General features: G+C 41.6%; 1 protein-coding gene across 1 annotated transcript in view; it reads left to right on the top strand.

Moving 5' to 3' along the window:
* Positions 1-15112, top strand: part of LOC107298466 (glutamate receptor ionotropic, NMDA 2C-like) — a gene marked incomplete at its 5' end in the record, with an annotated part of 38673 nt that extends 23561 nt beyond the window's left edge. Inside the window, 4 exons of the mRNA XM_015827844.1 lie at positions 1339-1526; positions 6608-6840; positions 11178-11362; positions 14974-15112. Coding sequence (XP_015683330.1) covers positions 1339-1526; positions 6608-6840; positions 11178-11362; positions 14974-15112 — 745 coding nt within the window. The remainder of the gene's footprint in view (positions 1-1338; positions 1527-6607; positions 6841-11177; positions 11363-14973) is intronic.
* Between the last annotated feature and the right edge of the window lie 261 nt (positions 15113-15373).

The following is a 15373-nucleotide window of genomic DNA, read 5'->3' on the forward strand; positions in this document are numbered from 1 at the left end:
TACAACCAGCGCTCAGTGGAAGACGCCCTCGTCAGCCTCAAAATGGGGTAGCTTTCTGTTTCTTCATCCTCAAGGTTTCTCTGTCCAATGACATTCCTAACCAGATCTGATTAGGACAAGATTGCTAATCCTTTTGAAGTAGCACCAACATTGATTTCTAGGACTTAGTCCTATCAAGTTGTAGTAATTACTTTGTTTCGGCGAGGAAAATTTACATAGGCACTCCAATTTGAGCGGGCTGTATCTACAATTACTTTCAAATAGTAGGCACACTTGCAAGAGGCAGCCTATGGTAGCCTCCTCATGTGCTAAGAAAGTCCTTGATGCCCAAACGTTCTCTATGTATCTAGTGTTTGTGGCATTAAATGCAATGGAACTTCTACCAGTCTTCAGCCCACAGATTGTATTTTTGCATGCTATCATATGACAACCTTGCTCCCTTCCCCATCTGAAAATATGCACCTATAAAGAGGCAGTTGGATGTCTCCAGTAGAAGAGCATATATATAGCTTAAGATTGTACTGTCAAGTCCTTGGTGCTCTCTGAGCTTGGTTGTTTGCTTGCAGACATTTCATTACTTGCTAGGAAACATAACCAGTGCTAGTGAGTGTGGGGTTTGCTCCCTATTTATATACAAGAGCTTGCCTATCAGTATTGGTGAGGATGTGCTGTTCTCCTTGGTAGTTCCTTGATTAGGGTTTTGGTAGTGCCCTGATTAAATAATAATTTACGAAGCAAGAATTAATTTACAATTAAGTCTGGTGGGAAGCCCGACAGATAGCATATTTGATGAAAATGCTAATGGGATGAAAGATGTCTTGATCAGGTTCATGTATTCACCTGGCCTCTGGGTCACTCTTTCTAGGTGAAGAATGACCCTGTAGTTCTATAGTCCAGCTGATGTGGCAGAAAGTGCGCCCTTGATACAGGCATTCTCTGATAAGTTCAAATGCAGCAGTACCTGATCTACAGCAGGATTGTGCATGCTTTGAAAATGATTTGGAACAAGGGCTTCGGACCTCACCTGAAGACAGGTGTTCGTTAACGCTCTCTGACTTTTCCCCTGGCTTTCAAGCGAGCCAGAAGGAGCATTGAGGTTGCCTTGAAATGTTGACTTGTCTGAGAAGCCTGAAAACAGATTAGACTCCCTTAAATAACAGAGACACGCTAATACTGGTCAAAAGTACAAAGCACTTCTTCAGAGTCATTTTAAAAAACGGGCACATTCCTATTGTCTAATACAGCCTTTCCCAACTTGGATGGAGTCCCTAGTTTCCTTCCTGTTGTGTTTCATAGCAATTGTTCCCTAATCTGCTTTCTCTGTGTGCTTGATTCCAGAAAGCTGGATGCTTTTATCTATGATGCTGCAGTGCTCAATTACATGGCTGGCAAGGATGAGGGTTGCAAGCTGGTAACCATTGGCAGTGGGAAAGTCTTTGCCACCACTGGCTATGGCATTGCCCTCCAGAAGGACTCAAAGTGGAAGAGAACAATTGATTTAGCTCTCCTGCAATTCCTGGGAGATGGTGGGTCGTTTTCTCTCTTAGTTACACATTGCTAGCTAATATTTAGGAGAAAATTATTGCTGCATCCTACTTGTTTTCTTCCAGGGTCACAATGATTTGCCAAGTTCAGAGTAGAGCTTTCTCTTTATTATAATATAGAAGGGTAAAACAAAAACACAACAAAAGATCAAACATAAGAACCAAAGGAAAAAGAAAACAAGATATTATATTACATATACTGTAGGGAGCATGCAGTCCATTTTTGAAACCTTGATCCCATGGAATAATACTGATGATTTTCCCCCCATTACACTAGCCCAGTGATGGCGAACCTTTTAGAGACCGAGTGCCCAAACTGCAACCCAAAACCCACTTATGCATCTTCGGGTGCCGGATGGGTGTGGCCCATTGGCTGGGTGTGGCCCATTGGCTGGGCGTGGCCCATTGGCTGGGCATGGCTGCGGTGGTAACGGCAGACTGGGTGGGATTAAAAAGTTCAATCAATCAATTCCAACTTTGAAGATCTTTTTTTTCCCCCGCAAGAAGTTGAAATTGACTGATCGATTGAACCTTTTTTGGGGGGCACACAGCGGCAGAGGCCTAAAGTGAAAAGGTTTTATAAAACCCAGCTGAAGGGCTAGGACTGGGGGACAGCACGCGTGCCCACAGAGAGGGCTCTGAGTGCCGCCTCTGGCACCCGTGCCATAGGTTCGCCATCACTGCACTAGCCTGTATCACAGGTCCAAGACTATAACCTTGAAACTGCAAGGTGCCAAAATCTAAGAATAAATTTTTTTGTTACAACTCAAGCTTGGTAAATCCATCGGTCTTCATATATGATAAGTTCCATTTTTTTTGGTCTATAATGGAAAAATACCTGCAGAGCTTTATTATTTATCTTTGTGGCATATAAAAGTATGGATATTGAATAAAAATGGAAGCTAGTGAGACATGCCTGTAAGAGGATATGAGTAAGTGTCCTCTCAGTCCTTCCATGCCATGAATTTTCATTTTCACACTTGCATTTCCCAACTCCTTTGACAGAAACAAAGCAGGATAAAGCAGCATCTGCAGCATAGGAAGAGGGCAAATACTTTCCCCAGAAGACAAATGGCTGCTCCCCGCTCTTTCGGCGGTCATTTGCAAATGTTCTGTTCAGATACAAATTAAAATTGAATTATAAGATGGAAATAAAAGTAGCTCCAAAACTTCAGCAAAGTGAACTTCATTAAAATGGAAAGGATTTACTTCAGCTATTTTTTTCTATTACAGTAACACAATGGTTATGAAAGGCATCATTAGTTCTTATTTGCAAACCTAATATATGGGCTAAATGTTGTCCTAGACACCAACATGCATTTTGCCCGTTCTGTATTTTCCTCAAAATTCTGCTCCTGAATGTTGATGATGAATTCCTTAGTCACTGGAGAAAATGTTGAAAAGTTTTTGGAAAACTGTTCTTCTCGGTGAAGTTTTATATTAGATCAAGCCAAACTCCTGACAGTTCCCTGAAAAGTCCTTTTTCTTTCTTCACTTCAGTAGGAGTTAAATCTTCCATTACTTCAGCAGCTTTAATAAGTGGCTGATATACTATAAGTAAGCAGGCAAGCATGTGCTTATGCATTAGAACTGGGAAAGTTTAGGGGAAGTCTTTTATTTACCAGATGTAGAAGGAGACTAAAAGAAGAAGAAAGTAAAATAAATATGCCACCTACAGGAACTGCAACACGTTAAGAAACAGTCTTGAGATCCACACAGACAGAATGTGTCTTTCTCCAAAGAGCATTTGCACATATGAATATGTAGTCCTCGACTTATAAATTTAGGGACCCTTTGAAGACCATTGAAGCACAGACTTATGACCATTTTTTCACACTTACAACTGTTGCAGCAATCCCATAGTCGCGTGATCAAAATTTGGATGCTTGGCACCTGGCTCGTATTTATGACAGCTGCAGTGCCCCGAGTCATGTGATCACCTTTTGCGACCTTCTGACAAGCAAAGCCAAGGGGAAAACCCAAGTTCCCTTAACAACCGTGTGCCTGACTTAACACCTGTGGCAAGAAAGGTTGTAAAACTGGGGCAAAATTCATTTAGCGACTGCCTCACTTAGCAACAGAAATGTTGGGCTCATTTTGTGGTCGTAAGTCGAGGACTATTTCTATGGAGCCAGAAGGCATCTTGATCATAACTCCTTGGAATCCGAATGGAAGTCCTATTGCAATTCCTGTTTCTAGGGTTCTCACTTGCCTGCTGTGCAAACACAGTGCTGAACTAGGCCTGCCTTTAGATCTAACCTCACGTTGGTAGGCATTGAATAGTCAGAGCTCATGAACAGGTATTTCTTTATTCAAGTAAAACAGAACAACAACAAAATGGCTCTGCCCCTTTTTATACATTCTCCCTGGGTTGTCACCAGCCAATCGTTGCAACGGCTTTTCCCGCTCAAACTGCATGCTAATCATTTCTTGCAGACAGCAAGTCTGACCGGGCAGACCACGTGGTCTGCTGACTGTTCTGGTGCAGCTCCCTGCACCTGCTCTTAATTAAGCCCAGTACATAACACCAGGGTTCTCTGACCTGGCAAGCATGAGCACTGGGCATATCCTAATTATCAGCAGTGGCCTATATTCAATAAAAAAAATATCACTGGCTCCTGCTTGCTTGGATGCGGTTTCTGTGAAAGAGACACCAAACTAATGTAAAGGGAAAGATAGATTTAACAAACATACAATGCATGCGCACAGGTGACTCTTATATATTCAGTTATGTACTTCAGCATTTGCAGGTTTTAGAGACCTCTCTGGTGGAAACTACAGCTTTGTTAGCAGATTGAAGGATTCAATACGGAATGTGCTCCAGAAAAAGTCTGCCTTGGAAACTTATAGAGATTCCTTTTAGCTCATTCTAATAGTCTGTCAACTACATTTGGGACACAGAGCTTCATGGGTTTTGCTTTTAATCTTCTGATTTGGATGAGAAGCTGGCAGTCAGGATAATGAGCTGGTCACTACCCACTCATGCTGTTCCACTGATCTAAATGGCTGCACCCGCCAGGTGCTTGGTGGTTATGAACTGCATGGGAGCGAGAGAAGATGATAGCTACGCTCTTGTTCCATTGATCACTTGCACCGCCTGGAAGTTAAAACACGAAATCATCATTGTGTTTTGCCTACATCATTAGTTCAGCCACATAAATGCAGAAGTAGCAAAAACAAAAACAAGCAAACATGAGGCACTGTAGGAGAAGAAACTACTACCACTTTTTTTTTCACCTCAGATCTGGCTATGCTAAAACGGTCCCTTTGCGCAGACATTTAAAAGCTAATAGCAAAAAACCTTTTCAAAAGAAGACTATACTTTTTTTCCCCTTCTCTTTTCTGTGAAATTCATCCAAACATCTTTCCCCCCCCCCCCAGAAATGTGAACAGTTGTTTCCACGAAAGGGGTGATGTTTGATATCAGATGGTCTCTTTAGCTAGAAGTATACCCTCTTCTACCCTTTGTCTGTTGTGTGCTGTTTTGCAGGTGAAACCCAAAAACTGGAGACTGTGTGGTTGTCTGGCATCTGCCAAAATGAAAAGAATGAAGTAATGAGCAGTAAGCNACCTGTGGCAAGAAAGGTTGTAAAACTGGGGCAAAATTCATTTAGCGACTGCCTCACTTAGCAACAGAAATGTTGGGCTCATTTTGTGGTCGTAAGTCGAGGACTATTTCTATGGAGCCAGAAGGCATCTTGATCATAACTCCTTGGAATCCGAATGGAAGTCCTATTGCAATTCCTGTTTCTAGGGTTCTCACTTGCCCGCTGTGCAAACACAGTGCTGAACTAGGCCTGCCTTTAGATCTAACCTCACGGGTGTTCTGTTCCTCACGTTGGTAGGCATTGAATAGTCAGAGCTCATGAACAGGTATTTCTTTTTTCAAGTAAAACAGAACAACAACAAAATGGCTCTGCCCCTTTTTATACATTCTCCCTGGGTCGTCACCAGCCAATCGTTGCAACGGCTTTTCCCGCTCAAACTGCATGCTAGTCATTGCTTGCAGACAGCAAGTCTGACCGGGCAGACCACATGGTCTGCTGACTGTTCTGGTGCAGCTCCCTGCACCTGCTCTTAATTAAGCCCAGTACATAACACCAGGGTTCTCTGACCTGGCAAGCATGAGCACTGGGCATATCCTAATTATCAGCAGTGGCCTATATTCAATAAAAAAAAAAAATCACTGGCTCCTGCTTGCTTGGATGCGGTTTCTGTGAAAGAGACACCAAACTAATGTAAAGGGAAAGATAGATTTTAACAAACATACAATGCATGCGCACAGGTGACTCTTATATATTCAGTTATGTACTTCAGCATTTGCAGGTTTTAGAGACCTCTCTGGTGGAAACTACAGCTTTGTTAGCAGATTGAAGGATTCAATACGGAATGTGTTCCAGAAAAAGTCTGCCTTGGAAACTTATAGAGATTCCTTTTAGCTCATTCTAATAGTCTGTCAACTACATTTGGGACACAGAGCTTCATGGGTTTTGCTTTTAATCTTCTGATTTGGATGAGAAGCTGGCAGTCAGGATAATGAGCTGGTCACTACCCACTCATGCTGTTCCACTGATCTAAATGGCTGCACCCGCCAGGTGCTTGGTGGTTGTGAACTGCATGGGAGCGAGAGAAGATGATAGCTACGCTCTTGTTCCATTGATCACTTGCACCGCCTGGAAGTTAAAACACGAAATCATCATTGTGTTTTGCCTACATCATTAGTCCAGCCACATAAATGCAGAAGTAGCAAAAACAAAAACAAGCAAACATGAGGCACTGTAGGAGAAGAAACTACTACCACTTTTTTTTCACCTCAGATCTGGCTATGCTAAAACGGTCCTTTTGCGCAGACATTTAAAAACTAATAGCAAAAAACCTTTTCAAAACAAGACTATACTTTTTTTCCCCTTCTCTTTTCTGTGAAATTCATCCAAACATCTTTCCCCCCCCCCAGAAATGTGAACAGTTGTTTCCACGAAAGGGGTGATGTTTGATATCAGATGGTCTCTTTAGCTAGAAGTATACCCTCTTCTACCCTTTGTCTGTTGTGTGCTGTTTTGCAGGTGAAACCCAAAAACTGGAGACTGTGTGGTTGTCTGGCATCTGCCAAAATGAAAAGAATGAAGTAATGAGCAGTAAGCTGGACATTGATAACATGGCGGGGGTCTTTTACATGCTGCTGGTGGCAATGGGGCTGAGCCTGCTTGTCTTTGCTTGGGAACACCTGGTGTTTTGGAAGTTGCGGCATTCCGTGCCCAAGTCCCACAGACTTGATTTCCTTCTAGCTATAAGCAGGGTAAGTAATGTTCCTGCACGGGCAGTTTATTTATTTAATCATTTGTTTTTATTGCATTTGTGTGCTGCCCAAATGCCATCCCTTCTGAGGGCTCACAAGTAACAGCATTAATAATAATAATAATAATAATAATAATAATAATAATAATAATAATAATAATAATAATAATGGTTTTTATTAATGAATTAATCGTGCAAATGAAGGCCAACACCAACTAAAGAACTGGCAGTTGTGATGTCACATTTTTGAGTACAGATAGTCTTCGACCTACGACCACAGTCGAGCCCAAAATTTATGTTGCTAAGCGAGACAGTTGTTAAGTGAGTTTTGCCCCATGTTTTGCCCCTTTCTTGCCACAGTTGTTAAGTGAATCTGGCTTCTTCATTGGCTTTGCTTGTCAGAAGGTCGCCTAAGGGGATCACGTGATCCCAGGACGCTGCAAATGTCATAAATACATTCTAATTGCCAAGCATCCGAATTTTGATCATGTGATCATACGGATGCTGCAACAGTCGTAAGCGTGAAACACGGTCATAAATCACTTTTTGCCACTGTAACTTTGAACCGTCACGAAATGAGTGGTTGCAAGTTGAGGACTACCTGTATATAAAAATAAAGATTGGCAAAGATAACAAGAACCGGAGAGGGATGGAAAAACAAACAAATCCAGACTATTCAAGGAAGCTTCATTCAACCTTGCCAAAGGCCTGGAAAAAGCAACTGATCTTAAAGCACGAATAGAATGGGGACTGTCCAGGTCTTAGGTGTGGATGAAAGTGCTGGCCTGGAAACCAGAGAGTTCTGGTCTTCTGTTAGGCATGAAAGCCAGCTCAGTAACTTTGAGCCATTTACTCTCTCTCACTCTGACCCTTCTCCCAGAGGGGTTGTTGTAGGAAAATTGAGGGCGGGAACATTATGCAAACGGCCTTGAGTTGCACAAATAAAAGTGGGATACAAATCTGATGATCATACTAATCATAATCAAAATTCTTCTTCCATTCCCCAGGAAATATACTCTGCCATTTTTAGGGCTACTCTTTTGTATAAATGTTGATTAACAGGGACAATTTAAAATGTTCATTCATACATTAGATTTGTGTTCCGCCCACTGTTCAGTTTCTCCAACCGCAACAACTATTCTGAGGCTGAGTTCCACCTACTGCACTAAGCGGCAATGTACAGTATGGACTCAGCTGCTGTGATTTATAAAACATGGCTTATAGTTCAAGACTTTGAGTGGACTCCACCAACTGTGGTTCATCTGGTAGACCACCATTAAAACATGGCTTAGCATGAGGTGTAAAATCACCCTGAGAGATAGATTAAGCTGGATGAGAGCAATTCCTCCAGGGCACCCGTTCCCAGTTCCATAGCCTCATCACTTCACTGCATGCTATTTTCTTGATTTTGGGTGTAAAGGTAAAGTTCTATGCTAAATTTGACTCTACATATTAACTATCTATATTTTTAGGGGCGGGGTTCTTTTTCTTCTTTTCAACATTTATAATAATATAGTAATGGTTTTGCATTAGGTCCCAAAATGTATACTTATATAAATTATAATTTTGCATCATGAAAACAATTCAGTGTAATCTGCTTGCTATTTTTTTTAACTAAGGTCATACTGAGCATTGATGTATAACTTCAGTAATTAGCTACCCATTTGTAGATGCTATCTTTTTTGAAAATATATTTTTTAAAATGAAAATAAAATAAGTATGTGGATAAAAAAACAATTTAAAAATTGGCTCTACACACCAGGACATCTAGCAAAACATTAGCGGCATCATCAATGTGTTCAAATGCTCTAGGCTGTGAGTTGCCAAGACATTCCCGCAAAAAGCAATTTTGTGACTCTTGCCAATGGGAGCTTGTAAAGCTTGCCAATGGGAGCACATACAGTATGACACTCTGTTTTTCTCTTTAAAGGGAAATTAATTTTTACTTCCCATATTTTGATTAAAACATTCTCAAATCATTGTGTGCAAGAGATAGGAGATTTGTTTTTTTCTAGATGCATAATTTCCTCTGTTCTTCTGATTTTTGGGCCTCCAGAGAGATCCACAACAAAGAAGGTGATGTTGAATGCACTAAGGGCTTAAAGTACAATTGATGGGATACATTTTCAATAGTCTGTCTGGATTGGAAATTGTGATTAAAGCACCTCCCCCCCCCCAAAAGATCCTTTGGAGCAGAACTGGCTGGGAATTCTGGGATAAATTTGTGGCAAGATGGGTGGCAAATAAATTTAATACAGTAAATAATAATTTAATGTTAAATAATAATACATTTGTTTTTCTCTCAGTTCCTTTGTCAAGTTTGCAGGTTTAGGTCTGTCTAGTCAAAGGGCTGCTATAAATCAATTAAACCCAGCTTCAGCTAACTGATGCATAAGAGGCAAGCTTATTTTGTTACTCAATCATTTGTTCCCCCCACATAAGGCCTCCTGCTCTCTGTAGGTCAGACATGTCAAACTCGCGACGTCATGTGACGTTGCGCAACGTATCGGAGCTTTTTTGCCATTGCCGGCAATGGGGTGGGCGCGGCTCTGGTATGATGAAACCGGCCTGCGGGCCAGCAGTTTGACACCCCTGCTGTAGGTGTTTTAAATCTTATTAACCTTGTGACAGCTTAACTGCTTAGTAAGAGTTCTCAAGAAATTGTGTGAGTAACAGTAGTCTGATTCCAAACAACTCAGTCATTCTAGTACAGGGGTCTTCAAACTTGGCACGCTGGCTGAGGAATTCTGGGAGTTGAAGTCCATGGCACGCTGGCTGAGGAGTTGAAGTCCTTGGCACGCTGGCTGAGGAATTCTGGGAGTTGAAGTCCATGGCACGCTGGCTGAGGAGTTGAAGTCCTTGGCACGCTGGCTGAGGAATTCTGGGAGTTGAAGTCCATGGGTCATAAAAGGGCCGAGTTTGAAGACCCCTGTTCTAGTAGGTAGGAAGATATTTTGGCTGTCTTCACTCACAACAACATTCGTTGAGGTGAAGAGCTGCAAATTATCTGTGAGTGTTTTATGCAATACAGTGCTTATACAAACTAAAATGATTGCTAGTTCAGATGATGTAATAAAATCTGGAAGTTGACTATGAGAATTACTCCTGTGCATATAAGACTCAAGGATGTTCACTGTTTACAACTGTCATATTTTTAAGTACAACTTTTTCCATCCAATATCTCAACTCTGGTTATTCTGGTTTTCAAACTTGCACCAAGCAGAGCAGTAGGGGGTTCTGGTGTTTGGGCAAGTCCCAAAATATTTATTCTAAAGTGCTTTTGGAGAGTTTTCAGTCTTACTAATAATTCCCTCCTAACGAACATCCCTAGTATAGATTCATGAGGTGGGATCTGCTGTCAGAATTTCTAAAAACAAATTCAGAAAGATGCCATTAATATTAACTTGTGTGAAATGTATTTGAAAATAAAGCAATGAGAAAACAGTTTCCACAATTACTAAGAAAGAAAACAATCATGTTTATTGAATTTATTTGCTTGTTGAGTTCTATTACATTTATATTGCGTGTGCATTTTCAAGTCCTTTTGTCTTTTGCATTATAAACACCTTAGCTAAGCAATAAAAACACAATAAAAATACTTACGTTTCCACTCACGCGTGAATAGAAGCCAGACAGAAAATAACGATTTATAGAATTTGAGTGAGTTTTTGCCTATTAAAACATACATTTCCTGTTGTTGTTAAATGCTTTAATGCCTAAATTAAACTCATGTATCTGAGAAGCATTTTCTGAATTCTAGTTACATGAACTTTCTTAACCAGCCACTAGATTCATTGCATCTCATAACAATCATTATTAGGGTCCTCAAGGAATATTTTGCAAAATTTAATTAAGCAGCAAACACTTTAAAATACAGAATGAAGACAGTTATGAAGCTAACAACTAGAACACAAGATTCCATACTGAGACATAAAAGGAAGATGGCTTCATTATACTACAACATCTGCCTGAATGAGCAGCTCATTGTAGAAGAGAGAACGGTTCTTCCCAATCACTATTTAGTGAGCTCTTGGATCTTCATTGTGGAATCAAGATCTTCCACATAAGACCAACAATTGCAAAGAAATTAAAAAAAAAAGTTCTGTTCAATCTCCCCTAACTAATTTTAGTAGAAAATGCTTTCTCTGTATTCTTATTTCAATGATGAAGAATCTGGTTTATATGGTTTTAGCATTTAGTTTTGCTCAGATAAAGGAAATTATTCAATATTTATGAGTCCCGTCTGTGGGGGAAAAAAAGTCTAGCTTAATATCATCATCGATCATTCCTTCCCAAGATAGTTTGTCATTCTTTTCTTGTTTCATCTTGTATTCCCAGGGTATTTACAGCTGTTTTAATGGAGTCCAGAACCTGGAAAGCCCTGTTCGTGTTTACAAACCAGATGTCACTGCTAACTCTGCTCAAGCCAATGTGCTTAAGATGCTGCAGGCAGCCAAGAATATGGTATCAACAGCCAGTGTTGAGAACTCACTGGAAAATGCTACACGCACTATAGAGAATTGGTCTAGTAGGAGTGAAAACTTCCAAACAACTTTCTCCTTAAGGACTCCCCAATTTGTGGTTCAGAACACTAGTGGGTCAAACAGGCCAGCTCAGTCCTCCAACACTACAACAACAACTGAGAAGCTTGGGAGAAACTTTCCACCCTTGCTTCTGGCACCTCAGCAAACTGTGGGACCAGCCAGTGAAAGCTGCGGAGAGACAATTGAGCACCCGCAGATTCTTCATCCACTGAAATTACGGGGCAACTGCTCTGAAGATAAGATTATTCCAGCTCTTGCTGCGTACCACTCTCCACAGTATGTGGTAACCACTTCTCAGGCGAACCTCAGAAAACACATTGGAAGCTCCCTTAGTGATGCTCCTCATTCCCCAATCAGGACTCTTCAGGAACTTTCTCCACATAACCATAAGTATAAGCTCCCCATGTCCAGAGGCCATGGGAAACAAAAATTCCACCAGAATGATCACCTGTATAAAGAAGGCGAACAAAGCAGTGCAACCCAGGAGTCAAGGCTAGCTTTCCCTTCTGAGAAGAAAAAGAATCTGGAAACTCACTACTGGCCTCATCCCTGTATATATAATTCCTTCCCAAAGGACAACAGAACTTGTAGACCCTTTGCACTTAAAGAATACGACCCACTAGAGCTGAGGAGAGAAAAGGAGACCTATACAGCTAGTCTTTCAAGATCAACCTTGGAACAGCATGAACAGTTCCATTCTCTAGGCCTCTGGAAGCGTCCACCAAAGTGTTCCAGTTCCAGGGATATCCTGGACTTCTTCCCCAAAGCTAGCCTGACCCCCAAAGCAAAAGTGCTGCCTGGGATCCATCATGGAGTCCACCACCATTCTCCTGATGCCCTTAGGCCAAGCAATGCATGCAATAGGAAATGTAGGCAGGCCAATGGTTTAAGTTGGAAGGAGAAACAGCTGCTACATTCACAATCCACGAGGCTCCCAGTCTATCGAGAGGCCTGTCTACAGAACGTCTCAGGCGTACACAGGGCTTCTTCAGCTGTAGTGCAGAAGCAATACGCGTATGTGAACTCATATCCAAATCTACCTGTTTATTGGAGAAGCTTTCATCCAGGCCCTTCTCACCTATGTGAACAATCCAGTGCCTCCCAGCACTGTTTCAGTCAGGCATCCTGGCCCCCATGCAGCAGGGATTTCTTGGTCCATGCGGATGGTCAGAGGGCCATGTACTTTAATAGCACACAGAGAGACTGCAGAAATCAGAGCAGGGTTTATCCAACATTTATTCAGATGGCCAGCACCGAGAGGAGAAATACGCTGACAACCCCAAGGATGCACAGCCCTTGTGCAACAAGATCATGGAGGCGCATATCTAGCCTAGAATCTGAAGTCTGATCATGGGAAAAGGTGGGCGGTGGGTGGGATGGGGGTGGGGAGAGGATGATGCTAAGAGTGCCTGCACTTGATGCATAACTTATCATTCCCATACACAAGAAGCCACTTCTGTGGGGCACTCTAGAAATAGACTCGTATGGGCAACTGACAAACCATCTAAACTGTCGATCTCCTTCTCCCTTATATACCGGTATCAAGAAAAAGTCACGGTCTCTTCCGTACGCACAAGAGCAAGTGACCTTTCTCTTTTATCTCCTGCTGGAATTAAGATCAAAGCAACACTAAAACGCCCAGCTGAAGGCACTTTAATGACTGCATCCCAAAGTCTTCCATTGCTGAGCACTGGAGCACTCATTTCATGCAAGAGGCTGATTCACAGCATGCAGCCTCTGTGTGGATTGCTTCAGACTGCATCGATTCCAGTGTCAAACATCTACATCACAGTGCCAGCTATTTTTCAGAGCATGCTGTCCACGACACAGCTGGAAATGGCCAACAGCAGCCTAATAAAAATTAGGACTATCTTGTTTACCCCTATGCACTGATAGAAATGGAACTATATAAATGATTAACGGGCAAATACTATATTTTTAGTGTTTTACATGACCCTCTGATTCTCCATAAAGAGTCTCAAATGCCACATCTTAAAATGTATTAACTTCCCCTTTCTTTTTTTCCATATAGCTTTTGGTTGCATTGGCAAATGTTGTCTTTTACGCTATCCCTAAAACAGTAAAAAGGCTTTCTTGCCTTTTTTTTAAGAAGTACCGCATCGTATAAAAGATATTTAAAACTATAGCTGCTAGGCTGGGCCACATCAAATTTGAACTGCTGAGCAAATACAGGTGACAGAAAAGCATTAGTGAGAATATTATTCTCTCAGTATGCAGATTAACATTCTGGATTCATTCATGCGTCTTTCTTAGTCCCAGAGCATGACTAAAAATTCAAATTCAGGCAGAAATATTAGAAGAAGCAGCTGCGTAGCTTCCCAGCTTCAGAAGAGGTATTCGTAGCAGCCTAGTGAAGGCTCCAGTGTTAAGGGATCACCAGAGAGGCATTCAGTGGCCCTGTTGACTGTTTTTAAAAACTATTTATGTTAACAGCAAATGCAGACTGGCTTATTGGTTTGCAAATAAAAGATCACTAACATACAAGGTTTTTTTTTAATACATTTGGAGAATTTCAGAAGCAAGTTGAAGCTTATAGCTGCAAATTAAAAGACAAAGTTTTGGAAATTTTGTTTTTTAAAAAACAAACTAACTAAAGGAGCCAACAAGAACTCCAGAATTAATGGGATACTGATGACAGACACTTGAGCCTAGAGAAAAACAAGCAAACCGACAAATGAAAGCTATTTCACTCACATTGTCTGCAGACAGAATTGCCAGATGTGTATGAATTGCAATAAGGAATGTTATTTGTTGTTACTATCTTTTGTTTAGGGATGGGAAACGTTGTATCCCTTAGATCAGCAGCCCCCAACCTTTTGGGCACCAGGGACTGGTTCTGTGGGGAGAGGTTTTTCTGCAGACCGGATGGGGGCGTGGTTTCATATGCTGCCTGCATCCCGTGGATGGGACTTCGCTTGTTTGCTTGGCCCAGTTTCCAGCATGGTGTGGACAGGTGCTGATCGACCCCTGCCTTAGATCCTTGTCCCTGTAGGTAAACTGTTCGAGAGGAGGGGGCCATAAGAAAAAAGGCTTGTCCCCAGGCTCCTACTTGCTGAAACTATGCAGGAGGAGGCATCCATTGCATGCATATTCTGCTGGTTATTATCAGATGGGCATAGGCCACTCAGAGCAGACAGTCCTGCAAGATAGTCAGTCTGAAGCTAGATAGGGCTTTGCAGAAGATAATCAGCACCTTAAGTTGTCCCAAAGGTGCTTTTTCAAAAGGCAATTAGACTTTGTTTTTCAAACAAAGGAAAAACAAAGTCCAGTTGCCTTTTGAAAAAGCACCTTTGGGACAACTATGACTTGGATGACTGAGAACCTCCGTAGACATTTAGCATCTTAAATTGCACTTGGAAGCTGACTGGCTATCAACAGCACGTCTGCAATAATGGTGTTACATGGCTAAATCAGGCTTCACTTGTTAACACTGTGCAGCTGGATTTTGAATCAGCTGTAGCTCCCAGTTGGCTCTCAAGGGCAGCCCCATATAGAGCGAATTACATTAGTCTTGTTATGAAGTGACAAGAGCATGAATTACCTCAGTAAAACCTCTTTTTCCATGAAAGGCCGCAACTAATGTACCAGCTGAAGCTGGAAATGGACTCTTCTGCCATGACTTCCACTGTTATTGCAGCAGGAGTCTTGAGTGCAGGAGAACTCCAGGTTGCAAATTTGCTCTCCACAGGGGAGTACAGCTTTGCCTAAAATCAATTGGATTTTCTTTTTCTGGAATCGGAAGACTTTAATTCAACAGCCATTCCATTTTCTTGGGATTAAGCCTAAGCCTATTTCTTCCCTTCCAGGTTTTAACAGTTTACAGGCACTAGATCAGACCTTCTTAGGATTACATGTTTTGTCCAAGGTGTAAATATGCAACTGGATTATCGCCAGCATATTAATAATGCTTCACCCATGCCAGTGGAGGACCTCCCATAGGAACTTTGGTTAGACATTAAATAATAAGAG

This window comes from Protobothrops mucrosquamatus, unplaced genomic scaffold (genome assembly GCF_001527695.2).
Source record: "Protobothrops mucrosquamatus isolate PMUCROS unplaced genomic scaffold, P.Mucros_1.0 scaffold4001, whole genome shotgun sequence".
NCBI lineage: Eukaryota > Metazoa > Chordata > Lepidosauria > Squamata > Viperidae > Protobothrops > Protobothrops mucrosquamatus.